At 36.4% G+C, this 22085-nt stretch overlaps 1 protein-coding gene across 2 annotated transcripts in view; it reads left to right on the forward strand.

Annotated features, from left to right (window-relative positions):
- The window catches only part of RERG (RAS-like, estrogen-regulated, growth inhibitor), a 106106-nt gene that overhangs the window by 76247 nt on the left and 7774 nt on the right, over positions 1-22085 (forward strand). For both annotated transcript variants that reach the window (XM_012732787.1, XM_004693249.2), the window contains one exon: positions 15364-15420. In XM_012732787.1, the coding sequence (XP_012588241.1) occupies positions 15364-15420 (57 nt within the window). The remainder of the gene's footprint in view (positions 1-15363; positions 15421-22085) is intronic.

Consider the following 22085-nt stretch of genomic DNA (forward strand, 5'->3'; position numbering starts at 1 on the left):
AACAGAAATTTGATATTTTTCAGACATGCAATGGAGTTGTGGGATACAAGATTCTGGAGTTGAGGAGAAAGATCCAGGATAGGGATGTGAATTCTCAGACAGGCATTGTAAATAAGATAGTATTTAAAGTCTCAAGACTGTATGATGTCACGTGCAGACAGTGTAAATATAGAACACCCTGAACTCTGGGCACTGCTAACATTTAGCAGGTGGGTAGATGTGGTAAAAACTCAGTGATTAGGAAGTAAAGGAGAAAAACTAAGAGCATTTAGGATCTTGGAAGCTATGAAAAGTAAGTTTTCATAAAGAAAGAATTTATCAGTTGTTTCAAATGTTGCAAATAAGGAAGATGAGGGCTGAGGATTGGATTTAACTGTATAACACTAATGACTGAGTGGAATGGATGACAACGTAACTAGAGTGAGTTCCAGAGAATGACAAGGAGAGTAAATGGAAATGGCCACAGTCTTTTTAACATATGGTGCTGAGCAACTGGACATCCCATGCAAAAAGATGAATCCAGACACAGACCTTATGACCTTCACACAAATCAACTGAAAATGTATTACAGATCCCAATGTAAAATGTAAACCTATAAAACTCCTAGAAGATAACAAAGGAGAGCATTTAAATGATAACACTGGCTTTTCAGAATCACAATGTAATGTACCACAACACACTTACTAAACTCCAAAGTCATGATCCATGAAAGAAATAAGTGATAAACTATATCTCTTTAATAGTAAAAACTTTTCAGTGAGAAGATTTTCACTGTCAAGAGAATGAGAAAACAAGACAGACTAGGAGGAAATATTTGCAAGAGACATTTTAACAAGTACTTTTATCCAGAATATAGAAAAAAACTCTTAAAACCAAAATAAGAAATTATTTAGCTGTTTTATAAAAGGGTAAGCAATCTGAACAGACACCTCACCAAAGATACACAGATACCAAATAGATTAAGAAGATGCTCTGTATCACATGTTATCACAGAATTGTGAAAACAGTAATGTACCACAACACACTTATTAAAGTGGTCAGGACCAAAATACTGCCAACACCAAGTGCTGACAAACATGTGAAGCAATAGGAACTCTCATTCATTGCTGGAAGATAGCCTTGATGGTTTATTATAGAAGTAAACATGTACTTGCCATACAATTAAGCAACTGTGCTTCTTGGCATTTGCCCTATATTTGAAAACTTGTGTCCAATTAAAAACACTGAACACAGATGTTTACAGTAGCTTTATTCATAATTTCTAAAACAGAAGTAACCAAGATGCTGTCTGGTAGGTAAATATAAACTGGTATGTTCGGACAACTGGTACATGGACTACCGTATTTTCATTACATGCAATGATGTAAAGAAAACTATCAAGCCACGACAATATAATAAATCTATAATTCTCAATAAAAAACACAATCTGAGAAGGCTATGTACTATTTGATTCTAGCAAAAGGTAAAACTATGGACACAATACAAATACTGGCTTTTGGGAATTCTGAAGGAGGGATGAATAAATTTTTAAGGCAGTGAAACTACTATGTTTGATACTATCAAAGAATTATTTTTTGTTATTACATGCATGTAAAAAACCTACTGAATGTGCAGCACCAAGAGTAAACCCTAATTCAAACCATGGCCTTTGGGCAATAATAAAATGTCAATGCAGGCTCATCAATTGTAACAAATGTATCATTTGTGGAAATATTGACAGTAAGGGAGGCTGTAAGTGTATAGAACAGCTGGTGTACTAGAACTTGCTATACTTTCTATTCCATGTTTTGTGAATGTAAACCTGCTCTAAAAGTTAAAATATATTTTCAGTTGGCAAAATACTTGAATAAATACACTACTAAAAGATATATAGATGACAATCATATAAAATGTTCCTGAGATCATTTGTCATTAGAGAATTATGAGGAAACTACCAAAATAATAATAATACACACCTATTAGAAGGAAAAAAATAAAAGACAAAATAAATAATTGGCAATACTAAATGCTGACAAGGTTGTGGAACAACAGAAACGCTCCACCATTACTGGTGGAAATGTAAACTGGTTTAGTCACTTTGGCAAATAGTTTGGCAAATGGAGCTAAACATAATCTTACAAAAATCTACCTTAATCCAGCAATTGTTCTCCTATATAATTACCCAACCATTCTGATAATTTTTGTCTGCATAAACACTTTCATGTGAATGTTTATGACCAAAACATAATTGCTGAAAACTGGAAGTAATCAAGATGTTCTTCAGTTGGTGACTGGATAAAGACTCTGGTGTATGATCCTATGGCAGTTGTAGCAACAGATAGATATGAGCTCTCAAGTCAGGACACGACATAGAAGAACTTTACCTACACATTAGTAAGTGCAAGAAATCAGAATGAAAGGGCTACATGCTGTATAACCCCAGTTATCACTTGAAATATACACTAATGGACAGGAGTGAAGGAGACTTTCTGTCTTATGTTTTTTTTCCTTCTGTAGTCTTGGAATAACCACTTCATTAGTTCTCCAATTTCTATCCTAATATGCTTCTTCCCACCTCAGTTCATCTCCACACTGAAATAGTAGTAGTGACCTTCTTTATGAAACAAGATGATGGTGTCATTTTTGTGTTTTTAACACTTTAGTAAGTCTCCATTTTTTGTCCTTTCCCCACTATTTTTAAAATTAGACTAGAAAATAGCAGGATTCTTTATAGGGCTGCTAGAGGAAACCCTATTATTGCTAGAGGAAACCCCCCGACATGCACGAGTCATAGGTGAAGCCTATTAAATTTATATGAGCCCTTAGAGACAGCAAGAAAAATGAATCTAGAGAAAAGGGCATGTGTGAGCAGAGTAACTTATAAAATTCTTGATTCTTTATAAAAGAAGATTATGTGATATTCCTCTGCTTCTCTGGAACTTTGTCCCTCAGAGTCACTTTTATATCCCAACAAAGCCCTGATGTTTCCAGTTGATTGCTAATTTTTTATGTGCATAGCAATCTAAGCATAGAGGGAAAATCCAGATATCAGCACTATATGTATTTCCTCTTTCAGAAGAAAATAAAAATGAAAATTTTATATCCAAATTCCCTTGAAATTTAGAAAACTACTTAATACAACAGATAGCTCTATTTAAAAAGCATGTGAAAATTTTTTAATCAAGATAATAAATTGTAAGTTACTAAGTTTAAAATTCTAGTTTGGGAAATTCAGTAATTTATTTTATAAGCATCACTCTTGAAATTAAAATAGATAAAAATTTTCAGCTTATGTAAAACTAGCTTGCACTCTTGGTATGTTTTTATTTATTAGTCTTCAAGAGACAAACTAAAAGACAAAACTGAATTAGTTTATTAACCTATTCCAAATTATAACTCTTGTTTTTACTTTCAGTTTAAATTTAAGAAGAATTTATTGCTGTCCAATCATGCAAGTTAATTTTTAATTAAATTTTTTTCTCGCTTTTACATTCTTTATAAGCATCTCCTAACGTCTACTGCCTATTTAACATGTGAGGGATTATATATCACAGTTCTGCTAGTTTTCCCATTCTCAATTTTATGATCCTAAGCCCCAGTTGTGAATAGTAATTTAACTATTTCCTTACCATTCCATAGGTAAATAAGTCAATTTTTAGGATTTAAAATGCACTGAAGTTTCACTCCTAAGCTAGGTTTTCAGGGGCAATACTGTTTCCTTTAAAATCCTTAGAGATTACACTATTTATCCTTAAGCGATTGCTTGCACAAAGAACTGAAATTTGTTCTATAACTCTTTTTTAGAATGATATTTTTGTCAGAACACAGAAGTCAGTTTTCATGCTTAAATAAAATAGTAATTTTATAGCAATCCCTAGATCTACATCTGAAATTAATTTACTCCTCATTTTTAACTTCTGGCATATACTTTGTCTATATATATATATATATATATTGCATTGATTTTAAATTTCCATTAAATTGCTTAAGTTATGGACATAAGGGGTTTTTATGCTGATTTATTCTGTCATAAGGAACAGTAAGGAAGTAGGTGAGGTGGGAGGGTGGGTAGGCTGCTTTGTAAAACTATAGCTATATTAATAAGTGCCTATCCTCTGGTCTTGATCTATTAAATGTTTCTGTTCAGCTAGATTTTTCTTTTTTTTTAAGATTTATTTATGTATGCATACAGAACTGTGGTATAGGCCAGAGGTACAGGGGCGGTGAGAGGGTTCACCAGAGACAGAGTGGGGAGCAAAACAGGCAGATAGACAAAGTTCTTTGTGTGGGGAGAAGCTGGTGGGTCAGGAGAGGTCTGCCATGCCATGTGGGTGAGCTCCCTGGTGGGGGATTGAACTCATGTTGCAGTGGCTTCAGAAAGCTTCATGATGCGGTCCTTTAACCCACTGCGCCACCAGGCAGAACACTGTTCAGCTAGCCATTTTAAGGAGTTGGAGCAGAGGAAAGAGAAGGAGGAAAACAAAAAACATTCTGAGATAAGGTTGAAGGGAGAGTTCTGTGCTGTCTTCTCTCACTTTAGCTACATGAATCATCTTAACAAAGTCCACTGATTTATCAGTCACGAGAAGGTCCCACTTTGACACTGATCATTCTGATCATTCAGAGGCTTCAGGCTTCAGTGTCAGCTCCTACAAGACAGTGATTAGCAATATCTGGGACATGACTGACATTCAGTGAATGGATGAAAGGGACGGAGAGAAAGAGGAAGAGAAGGAAGACAGCAAGTTCTTCCTGGATATTTTATTGATGTTTCATGTTCACTATGTTTAATCCCAATCTTACCTGCTCTTAATTTATTTCCCCATTGCAATATGCCACAGGAAACAATGCTCCCTCACCCCCCCCCCAGACTTTAAACTATATGGACCAATTCCTCTCACTATTAATTAATGAAAATCCCTATAGGTAATCAGATCAAATTGAGCTATTCCTCTATCCAAACTGCTGTGTGTCCCTGGACTTCAAAACCCAGCCCCCTTACTGTAGCCTATAAGCTCCTTCTTACATGGGCTCCTCACCACCTACCCTTCCACAGCTCTCCCTCTACACACTATTGCACCTAGACTGAACTGCCTATGATACTAAATGAATCAAGCTCTTTGCTTAGGCTGGTCTCCCTAAATTCATGCTTCAACTCACCCAAGACTCAGCTCACAATTCAGCTCTAACATGAATTAATATTTCTAGTATCTTAACGTACCCTCTTAGTCTTACCATCCTTAGTGCTTAACACAATGCTCAACAAATACTTACTGATGAAATGAATGTGAATATGTCTGAAACTCATGTGAGAAGAAGGATCTAATGAGAGATCCATTTGGGAATCGTTAAATTTAATTATCAGCATATCTGAGGCCTGATTTATTGAGTACCTCTCCAAAGATCTGATATTTGAAATCACACAATTTGTGGAATTTTTTACATCCCAATTCCAGTCCAGCACATATCCATCCTTTTTCATTCTGGCTTATCAGTTCAGAAGGCCCCACCCACAGGGTTCTGAGATTCCAAACTGGCACATTCTTTGTCTCAGTCCTCTCTGTAGATGACAAGTCACATTTCAAAGAGCTATCTTGGCCCACTTGGCTATTAGGCCTACATCCAGTGCTGAGACATCCACACCTCACTCCCTGACTTGAGAGACAATGGCACATGTATATTGGAATATGCTAGAGGTGTCACAGAAGAAAGAGAACAGCTAAAAAAAAAATTGTGACAGTTGGTGGTTGAAGACAGATCAATGTATAGGTTACTAGAAGAACCCAGGGAATGGGGCAATAGGGAATTTCATTTGGAAGCTTGATTTGAATAGGAGCTTCACATAAGGGAGGGAAGAAAAAACTGAATTACCTCTTATATTTTTGTAAACCTTCTGGTTTGCCATCCCAAACAGGGAACAGAAGAAATCATAGGGTTGACTCTTCATACATGTTACCTGCCTTTCACAATTTCTCTTCCATAGAACAGAGTTTTTCTCTCTCTGAGATACTAAAGTAAGTTAGACTGACCCCAGCCTGGTCTTCCTTTTATGTACCCATAATATCAGGACTTAAATTAGATAAAATTATAAATTACTCGACCATCTTTTTGTTTTTTCCTGTAACATGCAAATGTGAACATTCTCAACCAATCAAGAACAAAAACTGCATCTTTTTTTTGCTATATTTCTTAAGTGTCTAAAATATTTCCTGAGATTCTAATCTTTTTGTTGCAAAAATGGACTTAAGTAAAGAACTGAGGAAACCAGTAAGGAAATGGCTGCCTACCACATATTATTTGCCTACATCGTTATATACTTGTTTTCCTCATTTGCTATATCTGTAAAGATTTTTTAAAGTGAAAAACAAAACTCTTCTTGATATAAAAGTTTCCTTCTGATTCTTGAAATTCAAATTCTCTTTACTGTGTTGCCATGGTTTCTGATCATGGATATTCTCTCCACTAAGGATGAAGAAATCTGGTCAAGGATAAAAAATTCACTTTCAAAGCATGCCTCTCCATGAGATGTATGCTCATGTAGAAAACAAATACAACCATTCAGAATTAAATAACATCTGTAAAAATAGTAAAATATAGTACTAACTATTATATATTAGAAAAAGCATGAGTAACAAATCTGGATTCAATTTCAGTTGTCACTTAACTGCTCTGCAACCTAGACAAGTTGATTTACTTTTCAGTTCATGTTTCTTGTGTGTAAAATACAAGTTTTAATTTCAAATTTCAGGAGTGTTTATGAGAAATAGGCTTGTAAGTCACTAGCCAATAAACTTTAACTCCTTTTTTGATATTTGCATCCCATTACTCAGAAAACACCACCTGCCTAATGGTGTTTTCTGAGTAAGCTATTTAAATCAACATCTAATAGGATTAATAGATGGCTACTACTTCCACATATTAAGTTAGTCAACAATAAACTGGCTCCCCATAGCTAGATACATACCTCCTGTTTGTGGGAACATGCTCATTTTTACTTCTCTGAGGTCTTCTGACCCCTGGTAGGTTAGAGTCCAATTTTTTTTTAAGATAGATTTATTTATGCATACATACAGAACTAGGGTACAGGCCAGAGGTTCAGGGGTGGTAAGAGAATTCACCAGAGACAGAATGGGGAGCAGAACAGGCCAACTGACAAAGTACACTGCTGAGGGGCCAGGAGAGATCTGCCACACCATGTGGATCACCTCCAGGGCAGGTGAGGATCGAACTCATGCTGAAGTGGCTTTAGCTTCTTAGTGCTGTGCTTTAACCTGTTGTGCACCAGAGAGGCCCTAGAGTTCAATTTAGGACTGATGTCTAGTCTGGTGGGTATGGTGGGTCCTGCCTCACAGTCAAGTCTGTAGTGTAGACTGACCAGATGGACAAATAAACCAGACAAGGTACTTAGAAGGGGGTCAATGTATAGTCAGACAATGTAAGTTTCCCTTGTAAAGGACATGTTTTCAAATAATAAGTAATAATAATACTAGAATACAGATCTGAGAACCAAACAATTTACCTACTTTGTAATTGTCTCCTCATTCATTTCTCAAATATTTATTCATTACATATCATACATCAAGCACTATGCCAGCTGCTGGAGGTGAAGCTAAATGGTCTTCATGCCCAATCTTAGGTCATTCTCATCATTTGAACATAAATGAATATTTAGAGGGCAGTATGCATGTTCTGTACTAGAGGAGAAACAGATGCATGTCACATCATATGGGGATTATGGTATATGGGAAGGTCAGGTTGGAGGTGGTACTTCACCAGTTACAGGTAACCTGCTCTCTGGTAAAATGTACTATTATGATCTTTGAGTCCACAGCATTCAAAATACACCTTTCTTTTCCCCTTTCTCTGATTTAGTATCAAGTTGGGTTAACCATTTAATATGCTTGCCTAGTTTTTAGCTTACTTGGCCTTTCAAGAGTGCAAAGGGCTTGTTTAATTTTTAAATCAGCTTGAACTCTAAGAAGAAACCTAAATAAATAGGGATCCCTGTACTGTATTAAATAATAAGCTCTTAGTGAAACCTTAGAGATACAGGCAACTACATTAGCACTGCACAATTTTGAAGAAGCAAAACTGTTCATGAGGATGATCACACTGTTTATTATACCATGGGTCACAAACTTAAAGAATTATGTTGCCATAAAAGCAACTCATGAATGTGCCAAAGTTTGTCTAGAAATCACTTTTTTTCTAGAGATACTTCCAGCTTCATTTTCACCAGGGTTCTGATTTTTTTTTTCATAACAAAAGCAGTTAGGCAACCAGACAATGTATTTTCTTCAAAATGGACTATATATGAACTATACCTCCCTCCCCCAAATTTTTAACACTAAGAGGTTAGTAATAAAAGAGGAGTGCACCAACAAGACACTCAAGCTCCTAGTTGTAAATTCACCCCTATAAAAGAGGGGATCTCACTGAATGAGTAAGGGTGATATATTGAAAGTATCTGGTTCCTGAGGTCAGTCAAAAGTGGGCACATACTTCAGAAAGAAATGTAATATTTGTGCTTCACTGTCTTCTTTGACAAATACGCCCCCATAAGCATATGTACGTATTCCATGCTGTGGGGCAATGAAAACTGAAGATGTGTCTGTGTAGACACAGGATAGAATCTCATCTAACACAGCACACTTAGCAAAGGATGGTGGGTATAAGGTGGGTATAAAAATAACCGATATTGAATTACTTTTTAAGACTTTTACAGATATAAATTTTTATCATGTTGTTTAAATAGAGATTGTGCTTAGTCAAGTGAGAAAACAATTCTCAAGTGATATTAAACATTTTCATCCTTCTTGCTTTCATTGTTTTTCAAATACTTGCTTCATTTATTATGACATTTTTAGCTACAGACAATAAAATTCAAAATAAAAGCAGCTCAGGATAAAAAATTATCCTGCCCATGTCAGTGCCAAACACTTTGACTCATGTTTTGTGTTGGCCAAGTAATTACACTTTAAGTATTGCAATGAAATAGAAGATGGAGGGGAAAGAGAGGAACTCGATCTAGCTGAATCCCAGTTTTGAGTTGTTTCAGGCTAGTAGTATAATTTCTAGTCATTAAAATGAGAGGTAGCTTTTAATCTTTAACATTTCTAATTATTAAACATTAAGATCTGATTGTAAATAAGACCTGAGAATATGTGGTAAATAAACTTATAACAACCCACAATGGACTAGAATTGTACTAGCATTATCTACCTAGTTGCCTTCTTTTCCTGTAACAAAAATTTGGGGTTTTCTTGTCACAGAGTAATTAAAAATCTTTGTGAAAGAATTACCTACACTTAGTAAAATCTTGTAGCAAGTCACAAAAGAGGCAAAATCCTATAACAGGCCATTAAAGACATTTTAAAGCTACGTGGTCTTTCAACTAAAAATAAGTATTTTTAATGAAGTTCTGCAGTTACAGAATGAAAGCCATATGAAAATCATTAATACATATTCATGACTTTCATTATGACAATGCAAATGATTTTAATATATATTAGTGATTTATATATATAGTGTGTGTGTGTATCATTGCACACAAAATCCAAAAGATAGTCATGATATACCAGCAATGAATTGTGTTCCTTGAAATATTCTTAATTGAACTTGAAACTCTTTTCCTATCCCCCAAAACTTGGCCTGGTCATTTAAAGCACTTTTAGTTGGATTTTGCCAAAATAATCACTTGATTATGGTCAAATATACATGATAATTTCTCCAGTGGCTTACAGTTGTATGCTATTGAGTTTTGATATGTGTCTTTCACATGGCAATACATAACTGATAGAGAAGGTAAGAAAAGGTTTCACAAAGGAAGTTATACTTGAATTAGATTTAGAAGGATGATTAGGATTTATTGATTGGAGGATTTTCAAGGCAGCGGTAACAGCATTAGATGCGTTAAGAGATGAATGTGTTTATTATGAATACAGTCTAGTGTGGTAATATCAGCATAAAAGGTTCAGCTGGCAGTGATTAAAACTGAAGTTACAAAGGATGTGACTATCAAGGGTAAGCAAGAGAATCAACTCTGAGCCAAAGGGTGTTATTGCCACCCAAGCATTGTAAGAGAGAGAAAAAAGTTCTGGAGAGGACCAGGAACTGCTTTCACTGATAAAGTATTTGAATACATATCAGAGAAAAAAATGAAAGTTTCTTGCGTACAGAAGCACTACTCATTTATAGAGACTTCAAGAGACCTAGAAAGAAGAACAATAACACAAGCATTCAAAGGATCATATATGCAAATGTCTTAAAAAACAATTGTCTGATATACATGGTTAATCTAGTTATTTGTAAACTATGTGAGTGAAAAACAGAAACAGGATTTTTGAGCCTAAAAGTAACATCTGAAAGTTCTGTTTGAATCTCTCTTGAATATATATCTCTTAAATTTCTGTAAAATCTAAGAAAATGATGTGTTAAATTTTTTTTTGAAGAGCTTCTTTCAAAAGCAAATTTAATTCACAAGCTATATCATCCAATCCATTTTCATTTAAAAGTGTCATTCTGATCCTAAAGCTGGTACTTTTTTTAACTTCTAGTTATATGTGTGTGTATGTTATAATGTACATATGTATGTTACATATACATGTATACATATACATTTTTGAACAATGTTTGATTTCTCCTCTCAGGTGTGTACAGTCCTCACAAAGTTCCTACCACCAAGGCACCATACCCTCACCATAGTCTCTTGTGCTCTTCCTATCCTGTTTGAATACTCTCCTCCCCCCTCCCTTGCTGAAGGTCTCCAATTTATAGTTGCCTACTAATTTTGTCTTTTTTCTCCCAATCCCTTGTTCGGTTTCCCTATATTCCTCCTATAAGTAAAACCATCTGATAATTTTCTTTTTCCTCCTGACTTATTTCACTGAATATAATCTCTTCCAGCTCCACCCATGCTGCTGCATATGGCTTAAGTTTATCTTTTTTGATTGTTGAATAGTGTTCCACTGTGTATATATAACCACATCTTTTTTATCCAGTCATGTGTTTGGGGACATTTGGGTTGTTTCCAAGCTTAGCTATTGTAAATAGTGCTGCAATAAGCATAGGAGTGAAAGTTTCCTTTCAGATTAATCTGTTTATGTCCTTTGGTTAGATGTCTAGCTCCATTTTTAGTAGTTTAAGAGTACTCCACATAGTAAAGCTGGTACTTCTGAAACCTGTATCTCACTGATCGTGGTGTCAAGAATTATTTTGAATAACTAGCTAATGTTTAGAAAATGCAAAACTTTTTGGAAAAAATTTCCTTTTATCTTTTTGCCTACTAACTGAAAATTACCCCCATAAAATTGTGACTTGATTTCTTCTTAAGTATTTCCTTGGATTGAATTCTCTTGAGTGGATTTTCCACTTTGTTAAAAATTTCATGAATGTGGTTTTTCTCTGAAAATAGTTTCATGTATGGAATATTGTCAGACCACAACTGACGTTGGTCACTGAGTCCATGGATGAAGGGGAACTGCTGTCCTCTGAGCAGCACTGTGGTCACAGTGGCAGTGTATGTTAATGGAATGTGTGTCTGGCAATAGCAGACAGACGTCATTGCCTGCTGCATTCACTTGCTCAATCTGCTTAATGTTCCCGAGTTTCTCAAGTACACTTCCTCTGTTAAAGCCTTTGTACTGACTGTTTGCTCGTCTTGGAACACTGTTCACTTTCCCTCACTTCTCTCTTACATCACCTTCCCAGTAAGGATCAGCTTGTTTATCTCTCTTAAATAACAGCACTCATGCCCTCACTCCCCAACACCTATCCCCCCCATTTGACCATTTGCCACCTCTAACATGCACTGTGATTTGTTTTGTCTTTACTCTACTAGTAGAATATATTTCTGTAAGGTCAGCGATCTCTGTTGGAACTGTTTACTGCACTATTACAAATAGCTCAATTATCACCTGGCACATCACAGGCACCAATAAATATTTCTTCAAGAAAACAAGGCCAGAATTAGAGGCAAAGATGTAGCATGAGAGAGTTTATGCTTTTGACAGAATTATCAGCCGCTGTATGGACAATAATTTAAAAGGTCCTCCAGGTACTGGTGAGGTAGAAACATCCATGAGGAAACAGCGATTTTATTATCATTAGTGGTGAAGCCATGTGTTAAGAATGGTAGTGCTGGTATATTTACATAATGAAATATTACTCAGCAATCAAAAAGGATAAATGCATGCCCCTCACAGCAACATGGATGGAGCTGGAAGGAATTATGCTCAGAGACATAAGCCAGAAAGAAAAAGAAAAGTATCTAATGGTCTCATTTATAGGAGGAATGTAGAAAAAAACAAAAAAGGAATCAATAAAAAAAAAAGTAACTATAATAAAGTAAAAATCAAAATCATCAGGCAGCTATAGATCGGAGACATTTGGTAGGTGAGGAAGAGGGAGAAGGACCATTACCGGGGTAGAAAGAGCACAAAGGACTATGGTTATGGGTGAATTGGTGTTGGGAATTTCATGGGAAACCATACAGTGTGCAGAAATGTAGGATGATATAATGAATATATTTTTTAAAATAATTTTTTTTAAAAAGAATGGTAGTGCTGAAGGAGGTAAGAAGATAGGAGATGTCACATGTGAAATTTTATTTCATAAAACCTGGAGCTAAAAAATACCAGTGATACTTAATAATTACATCAGTAAATTGAGAAAGTCAACTAAGTACTTCAGACACAATACAAGTAATAATAGAGCCTTTGACAGGTACTTCTTCCACAGATACAGAAATCAGACTAACAATTTTAAATTGAAGATCTTAAAAATACAGAAATGCACTTGACTTTTCCATAACAATCTGTGAGAAAGATGAAAATATAGCTTCAGAGAATGTACATATGATGGTCAATTATTCTAAGTGCATCTGCGATATTTTTAGTGCATTTAAAATAGATTGACTTTTTAAATGTATGACTCTGTTGTTAAAATAATACCAAACAATTCTGTGTGCCTCTTGAAAATGAATCTCAAATATACTTATTTGATTTTGTTAAAATCCAGCAAACCTTTTATAAGGTGAGGATCTGAAATGGAACCAAAACCCACACATCATAGGATCCACTAAGCACCAGCAAACACAATGTCTCTGAGATGTTAGAAGCCAGGAAGACATTTACAGAGCAGATTTCTCCTCCTAAGCCTAAACATTAGCTATAACCCCAACAAGTTTTATTAACATAGCCTTTTGAAAAAAAAAAACAAAAAACAGAAATACAGATGGGCCATTCGAAGTAGATTCAGTGATAATGGCAAAAAGATAAATTCATGGTATCTGAGGGAGAAAAACAATTATGTGTATTTGTAAATATATATATACATATAAGCATATATATATTATGCTTTCAGTATATATATATATATATATGCATATATTTATATACTAAAAGCAAAAAATACTTTAAAGCCCTAACATTCCAGAGTTGTTCTTCCTGAACCATTCTATAGCTGCTTCTAAAAAGTACTGTTCCATTTGCCTGCTTAGCACAGTAGGCAGCATATCAGTCTCATAAAAAGCACTGCTCCATAACTGCACAAGACACCAAATCAAAGCGCCTAACTAAGACCCAGACAAAAATTATTCCTTTATGTTCTGCAGACTCAATTTCTAAAGGTGATGAAGTGTCTGATGCATTTTAGAACAATTTCTCTGAGAAATGATTAAAGTTCAAGTGGTCTTGGAATTTAGGTAACTTCAAACTTCAGTTGCAGAAAAAAAATAGTTAATTGTCACAGCTCATTCCTTAAAGATGCCAGAAAATGAATTTTTCTAGCATGTAGGCTTTCAAAGTTGTGTCTATATATGCTATCAAAAGATGAAACTCTGAATACTCAGGCAATTATGTTTACTGACTCTGCTAATTTTAAAACAGAAAATTCTCTCTCTCTCTAGGGCTTCCTATTTCTAACACGCCCAAAAAAAAAAAAAAAAAAAAAAAACTCATACTCAGTCTCCAGAGAGTGAACAGTGACAGACTGAAAATTGCAGATTAAAACCGCAAGTACACTCGCTGTGGGAAGTATTATAGGGTCAGTGGCCTTGCTACTTTAGGCACTACAAATATTTTGGCTCAAATCCAGCCTCACACTCTGTAATTAGAGAGAATTTTAGAAAGTCTGTTGTCTGTTTTATGAGCTTCTCACTGCAGTGCACTCACTGTGAGACACCGAGGTAGGAAGGCTGTAAAGACCTCAGCTGAGCCATGAGGACAGCTACTTGCAAATAACTAGTTTTACTTCCTCAAGTAGTATCTTTAGACCATAGCACAAAGCATAAGGGCATTTTAATAAAAAGTAAAATAGTAATAGTGGTTTTAAAAATCAGTTTTTAGCTCAAGTAGTATCTTTAGATCATAGCACATAGCACACAGGGCATTTTAATAAAAGTAAACTAGTAATGTGGTTTTAAAAATCAGTGTTCAGCTCAAGTAGTATCTTTAGACCACAGCACATAGCACACAGGGCATTTTAATAAAAATTAAACTAGTAATAGTGATTTTTAAAATCAGTTTTCAGCTCTAATGCAAGGATAAGAAAATGGTCCCTAAGAAAATGGTGCCTGTAGGTCCCACCACTATGTCATGATAACAGAGTCTATGTAGTTCAGCAGCTGGCTTTCTACCACCCATCTTCCCATCAAATATTATCCAGATGGCTTAGGGCTTAACTTCCTTAAGTACAACGGGTCCATTACAGGCTTTGGAAACAAGGCTTCTTGGATTCAAACCCTGACTTGACCACTGACTAAGTGAGCTCTATACAATAGTTAACTTCTCAGAGCTCCATTTCCTTACCCAAAAAATGGGAGCAAGTACAGTATCTGCCTTTTGGGGATGAGGTAAGGGTTGAAGGCATGACTCTGACTGGAAGTATCCCTTCTGATGAACTTTAATGAATCACCAATAAAACCCTTCATTTGAAATATCTGTTTTTATAATATAAAGGACCATCTCCTGGTCTTTCCATTAGAGTAGAAATGACCACATTTTAACTTACATTTGGCAGTCATTGTGAATACTCAAAATTTAAGTCGCCTATATTGCAATATTTTATACATGAATTCAGTATTTTTCTAAAAATTTTATAAGGGAGCATTTTCCCATCACAATGTCTTTTGTGTATTTCTAATTCTGAGGCTAAAGAAAACAAATCTAAACTACTGATTAATGTATAATGAACCCACTAAAAGACTGTAACAGTTTTTAGGCCATGATATGAAATTGGAAAAGTATTTGAGTAAGCATAAATACATGTACTGGCTTTATATATTGAGGAAATATGAAATGTGGTTGTATGGGTTATTTCTCTTTTATTAAGAACTCTAAGATAATTAACACATTTGTTTGAAATGTTGCTTTTTTTTTCCCACAGCTCTTATAGTGAGATTTCTGACCAGACGGTTCATCTGGGAATATGACCCCACACTTGGTAGGTTCAATTTTGTTTTCTCTTCTCCAGTTAATATTTATGACCCAAAAGTGAAAATGACATTTTCTCTTGCAACATTTTAAACTATTTTGCAATGTCTTTGGAAGTGCACTGTCTAATCATGCAAAAAAGCTAGGTCTGTGTTTCTGTCTGTCTGACCTTAAACCCCTCCAGAATTTTAATGCAGTGGTGAAGAAATTAGTACAACCCAGGGACAAAGAAGAAGTGATTAGAATATGTATTCTTCCACCAAGAAAATGTAGCATTTCCTTAATGGGAGAAAGAAGAGACAGTGGGCATGGCTAACTTTGTGTGGGGTTGGACAAAATGCTGAAGAGAATATTAACAGTAAATTTAAATCTTTCAACACTGATTTTGGAAAGCACAAAAATAAACTATGCTTCTACCCTTCTTCTATCCAATGAATCTTGATTAAAGTCAGTTTTAAAAAGTTGTATGAAAGAAGCAAAAATTATATCCATGGATCTTGAAAGTTGTATAGTGGTGATGTATGAAGAATCCATCACTTTTTTTTTTTTTAAACAAAACATCATACTAGAAATCTATATAGCTATCCTCTCTAAAATAATGTGACAAATACATGGGATCTAATTTAAGCATCAGGTTTTACTTTAAATTAAGCCCTTGATTTATGTTTGCTATGCTTCAGATGCCCAGTTATTTTTGTAAAGGGAAATAACTTGAAAACCCAGAAGAAAAGGGAATGACATGCACCATTTCATTATCAGGCCTGGTGCTCCAGGCCAAACTGCCCATGCTCACAGTACTAAGATGGGCAAAGAGGCTTTAATTTTGATATATCACTAGATGGTTCTATTGAAAAGGGAGCTTTCTTTTCCCCTATTACTCCTTTTATTTATTTATTTTAAAGATTTATTTATTTATTCATATAGAACAGGGGTACAGGCCAGAGATGCAGAGGGTGAGAGGATTCACCAGAGACAGAGCAGGGAGCAGAACAGGCAGATCGATGAAGTACACTGCTGAGGGGAGCAGCGGGTGGATCAGGAGAGGTCTGCCACGCCATGTGGACCCCTCCAGGGCCGGCAGGAATCGAACTCATGCGGAAGTGGCTTAAGCTTCTCAGTGCTGTGCTTTAACCCGCTGCGACACCAGGGAGGGCCACTTTTTGTTTATTTATTACTTTTTTACTCAACAAATATTGTCTAAATGCCTTCTATTTATCGGATTACTTCAGGTCCTAAGGACAAATTAACAGGTGAAAAGAGAAAGGCTCTGTTTGGGGGTGGGTCAGGGTGGGAGGTGGGAGTACAGCCTAGTCAAGAGAAGAGTCATGTGTCAGTGATAAGTTTAAGGAAGAAAATGAACAGGAAAGGGAATAGAGTGGTCTGTACTTTGTTGAATTTTTAACTTTTTAATCTATCTGGAACTCATTTTATTGAAAAGTACAAGATAAAGACCCAACATTTTCTCCAAATAGTTGAATAACTGCCATCTTATTATTAAATAGTGTACCAATTCTCAACTGTATCCATGCTGCTTTCTTAAATGTACTGATCACTTACACCACATCCAACACCTGGACCACACTCCCATGCTAACTGTATGCTTCAGAGAACATTCTAAAAGACAGTAGAAAAAGTTTTCAGTCTCTACTCTTTTAAAAAATTAGATGAGCCGCTTCCTCCAATTTATTGTGTCACATTAATTTTAGAAGCTCTATCATAATGACATGATTTTGATTGAAACTTCAGTAAAACTATAAATTACTTTGGGAAGATTCCCATTTTTTGTGATATTCTATCTTTTTATCTCAGAGACTAGCATGTCCCTGCATTTATTAATCTTTACTTCTCCATTTTATTTGTTTTTCAATATCAGTATTTTAAATAAGCTCTTAATATGGCCACAACCCAATCTTCTTTTTAATTTTTATTTATTTATGCATAGAAGAACTGAGGTGTAGGCCAGAGGTGTGATGGGTGAGAAGATTTACCAGAGACAGAGTGGACAGCAGATCTGATGAAATACACTAATGAGGGGAGAGACAGGAGAGGTCTGCTGAGCCATACCACTGTCAGTCCCTGGCTGGGGATGGAACTCAGGCCTCAGTGATGATGTGATAGTGCTGAAACTTGACCCTTACACCACCAGGGAGGCCCCACAGTCCGAATTTAAAATGATATATTTGGATCTGAAAATGCACCTGATTTTAAAATTAAAATCATTATCTATTATTTGTCACAGCTAAGTAAATACTTATGCTTCTCTTAAATTTTTATGACTTGTGTGAACTTTACAAAGATTATGATTCCTAAGGATCTTAGAGATTTATAGGCATTCAGGAAAAAAAAAAACACTCTACTACATCTCAAAGAGTGATAAAGCTTATTAAAAAATGATCTCAAAAAATTTTAACTATCTCTGAATAGGTTACAGTAACTAATGTTGCTATTTTTAATTAATCTTAGGTGAACCATTTTCTCTTTTGCTTTATTCATTTTTTAAAACAACTATATTAATAAGAACCTGCCTGCATCAGTTTTCCATAATGCAGAATTCCTTCACTAAGAATAATGAAATTAGCGACCTTGTGTGGTATTCCTCATAAAGGATTGCAAGTAGTTGCTAAGCAACGAGAGCTTTCTCCTGACTTCATGAGTATCAGACACACAATGCACTCTGGGTGAAAGTGGATGTGTATAACTGTGCAGGTGTGGACAAGTGGAAGAAGTCACTAATTTCTAGCCTGAAGAGTTCCCAATCCTTTTGCTCTAAGAGGAGTCAGCATTTCCTGGACTCGACTTTTATCTGACCATAGAGTTTCAAAACCACCAGCAAAAGAGAAAGTTACCTGAAAAAGTAAAGTGGTAGCCCCCCCTGGTGGCGCAGCGGTTTAAAGCACAGCACTAAGAAGTTAAAGTCACTTAGCAGGAGTTCCATCCCCAGCCCCAGAGGTGACCCACATGGCGCAGCAGACCTTTCCTGACCTGCCTGCTGCTCCCCTCAGCAGTGTACTTTGTCGATCTGCCTGTTTTGTTCCCCATTCTGCCTCTGGTGGATCCTCTCGTGGCCCCTACAACCTCTGGCCTGTACCCCAGTTCTGTAAGCATCAATAAATCTTAAAAAAAAAAAAAAGTGGTAAGTTTGCAAAAAAGCAGTCCTGAATTGTACATTCAGAACCTTCCTCAGAAAGGTGGGGCAGTTTTTTCAACTTATCACAGAATGATGGTTCCTGAGAAACTAAATACTATGAACATTGGTCAACATATTAACAAAATTGGAGTGTTTAGTGCTCTGAAATAGTTCTGCAAAAACATGTTCAAGGACCCTCCCTGGTGGTGCAGCAGGTTAAAGTACAGCACTAAGAAGCTAAAGCCACTTCAGCTTTGGCCTGTTCTGCTCCCCACACTGTCTCTAGTGAATCCTCTCACTGTCCCTGCACCTCTGGCCTGTACCCCAGTTCTGTAAGCATAAGTAAAACTAATCTTTAAAAAACAAAATGCTCACTACTTTAGTAGTAAGAGACTCTCAAACATACAGATTTCAAAACCCAGTATTTTGTTTTTGATTGACTTTACTTTTATGGACAGGGGCTACCACTGCAATTCCAAACAGGAATGCAAGCAAGGGGCAGGGGGTAGGGAGAATTCAATCTACCCTTTACTTATATTTGCATTTCATAGAAGAAGGAAGCATTTTTAATATCCTAGAGTTTTTGATGAATATAATCTAAGAATAACATTCTGCCTTTTACACTGAGCAGTTTTAGTTTTCCTTAAATTTTTCTTATTTCACAGTGTGGACCAGTGAAATCTTTGTCAAAGGTTAGCAAATATCTATGAATAGCATGAGAAAACTACTGCTGCAGACTTTAAGATTTGGTACATGGACCATCTAACCAGGAAAACCTGTAGAGTGGTGAAAGGAATGTTCTGGTTGTAAAACAACAGGAGCCATGTTCTGACTCCATCCCCCAAAGGACTGTATTTCTGTCTCTGGCAGTCTTACTACTCCTGAAAATGAGGATTGTGGCAGACAACACAAAAGAAGGGAAGGAGGGAGGAAGGGACGGAAGGAGGGAAGGAGAGAGAAAGGGAAGGGGGGAAGGAGAGAGGGAGGAAGGGGGAGGGAGGGAGGAAGGGAGGGCGAGAGAGAAAGAGAGAGAGAATGAATCACTGGGGAAAAGACAGAAGCAGTATTTCAAATGTTCACCACTACTTCTAAAAAGCAGGCACCCCACTGTGTGTGAGAGCAGATTCCAATGTCTCTGTCTGCCTAGGAAAGGCTCAGACAGCAGTGAGGGTGGGAACCCAGAGACCCCACTGGCACTGTGTTTTTACTGTCTGTCCAACCTGCACTGCACTTCCCTCTCCTTGGGAAGGCTCATACAAAGAGACAGGCACCCTAAACAAATTCTCTCCACTGGACAGTAAAGCAGAATGCTTAGCCAACTCATAGGACTATTTGATACCAGCACAGTAAGGAACTTGGAGTCGGCATTTGACAAATAAGGAAACAAGTTCATAGAGTAAATTTATCCAAGAGCACATGGTTTGTGGTAAGACCAGCAATAGAACTCAAGTTAGTACAATTTCCACTCTACCATAAATCAGCACTATTAACTGCTATTGCTATTGTACTGACCAAATATTCTTAATATGTGGAAATTTATAAAAACAAGCTAAATCAGTCAAGGGATTAACCAGATACAGTACGCCTTTGAGCATCAAATTCTCATAGTTTACACAAAATTTACTTCTATTTATGGAAATAGAAGTGTACTATGGTAGCTTAAATCATATAGGTCTCAAACAGTGAAATTCAGATACAATTTTGAAGTTGTCTTATTTCACCTGGAAACAATATTGGTCTTTTGGCACACATTTGGTTCATTTATGAGCAACTTCTAAGCAATTATCCTCCTACCCTTCAAAAAAGCTTATCACTTTATATTAATATGAACAGGTAAATAGTGTGTCCATTCTCCAAATACATACATATTGTCTCTTAAGTTTAAAAATGCACAGTGCAAATCCAAACAGTAGCTTTACTCATATGTGGAATACAGGGGAAAAAAAAAAAACAATCCAAAAGCAAACCTAGAGATCTGACTGTAAAACTGAGTCCTTCAATGGGGCAGGTAGAGGAAGAGAGCAGGGGAGAAGGGCCCTCCCTGGTGGCGCAGACCTTTCCTGGCCCGCCCGCGGCTCCCCTCAGCAGTGTACTTCATCCATCTGCCTGTTCTGCTCCCCACTCTGTCTCTGGTGAAACCTCTCACTGCCCCTGCTTCTCTGGCTTGTACCCCAGTTCTGTATGTGTAAATAAATAAATCTTACAAAAAAGAAAGGAAGGGAGGAGGAGAGCAGAGGGTGGAGGGGCCCAGTGACTATGAGTGAGCACTGTGGGTGTCTTGGTGATGGATATGGCTTGGTAACATGTATGAAGAGGTATGAACCTTTATCTCTGAATCACATATAATGTTGTAAGCCAATGTTAGTAAAACTTTAAAAATCTTCCCAATAAAAACAAATAGCAGAATTCCCCACTAGTGACGTTTAATTCAACAAAGTACATGATTTTTTTTTTAGAATAATCTTCAGAAAAGCTACCAAAAGCTACCATCATTTTGCCTTTGTAGGCAATTGTTTCCACTGTTTTACATGTAAATAATGGTTTCTAATGATTAAGAGAAGAAGCTTAAAGAAAAAAAAATGCCAAAAATGGCATGGAACCAGTATTCTGCTTAAATGAAAGCCACCCGCTGTCAAGACTGGCAGACATTCCCTCATTTCCTGTGTTTCATCATTTTTATTTCAGTTAACAAACAACCAGAGAGTCACAGAACTTCATACAATTTTCATCATATTCAATTCTCCTTCCCCCTCTTGTGGCCTTCTGTGGTTGAAATACATATCCTATTTATCATGGAAGCAACAGAGAAAAGTATCCCTGTCTGTCAGACAACTTTTGGTGCAAACAGATGGAATAGAGCCCAGAACTGATTCCCAGACTGCAGGCTGATGCCAGTCCTTTGAGAAAAGAAGGCAGAACAAAGGCCGTTACAGAGCTGGGAGAGAGGAATGCAAAGGTCAAGGGGCTTGCCGCCTAGGTCTCTCCTCCCAAGCTGGGGCCTGACGATAACACAGAACAACTGAGGGAACACTCAGAGATGAGTAGCCACTGTAAATGTGTTCTAAAGCATCAAAATCCTACACAGAAATAATCCCCCATTTAACAGAAAAAAGCTCTGCAACTAAGAATCATCACACATACTACATCCAAATCATAAGTTCTAGGAGAATAATAATAATGTAAGGCACATTTATTAAAAATTATTGAATGTGACCCATAATGTACATCTTCAGGTTGCATTCTTTAAAAAATAACTCAGCACTATGTCGATGGCAAGCAGCAGGCTGGACCAGGCTACTTAGTTAACCCTCCTTTGTGTAGTTTGTATCTGAGTAGAAGATTATATTTACAGAAAGTAACATTAAAATGCCCTCACAAGCCCCCACAAAAGGGCTTAAAAGAGTTGACGTAATTTAAAAACTGAAAGTCAAAACACCAGCTAAGTAAGAAAAAAAAAAGGGGGGTAGTAAGAGTACTAATTTTCCAGTTACCTGGATAAGAAAGAAGTTGGTTGGATAGTTTTAGGAACCAATAATTTATTTAATGCA

Source organism: Condylura cristata, unplaced genomic scaffold (genome assembly GCF_000260355.1).
Source record: "Condylura cristata isolate star-nosed mole 26May11 unplaced genomic scaffold, ConCri1.0 scaffold00036, whole genome shotgun sequence".
Lineage (NCBI taxonomy): Eukaryota > Metazoa > Chordata > Mammalia > Eulipotyphla > Talpidae > Condylura > Condylura cristata.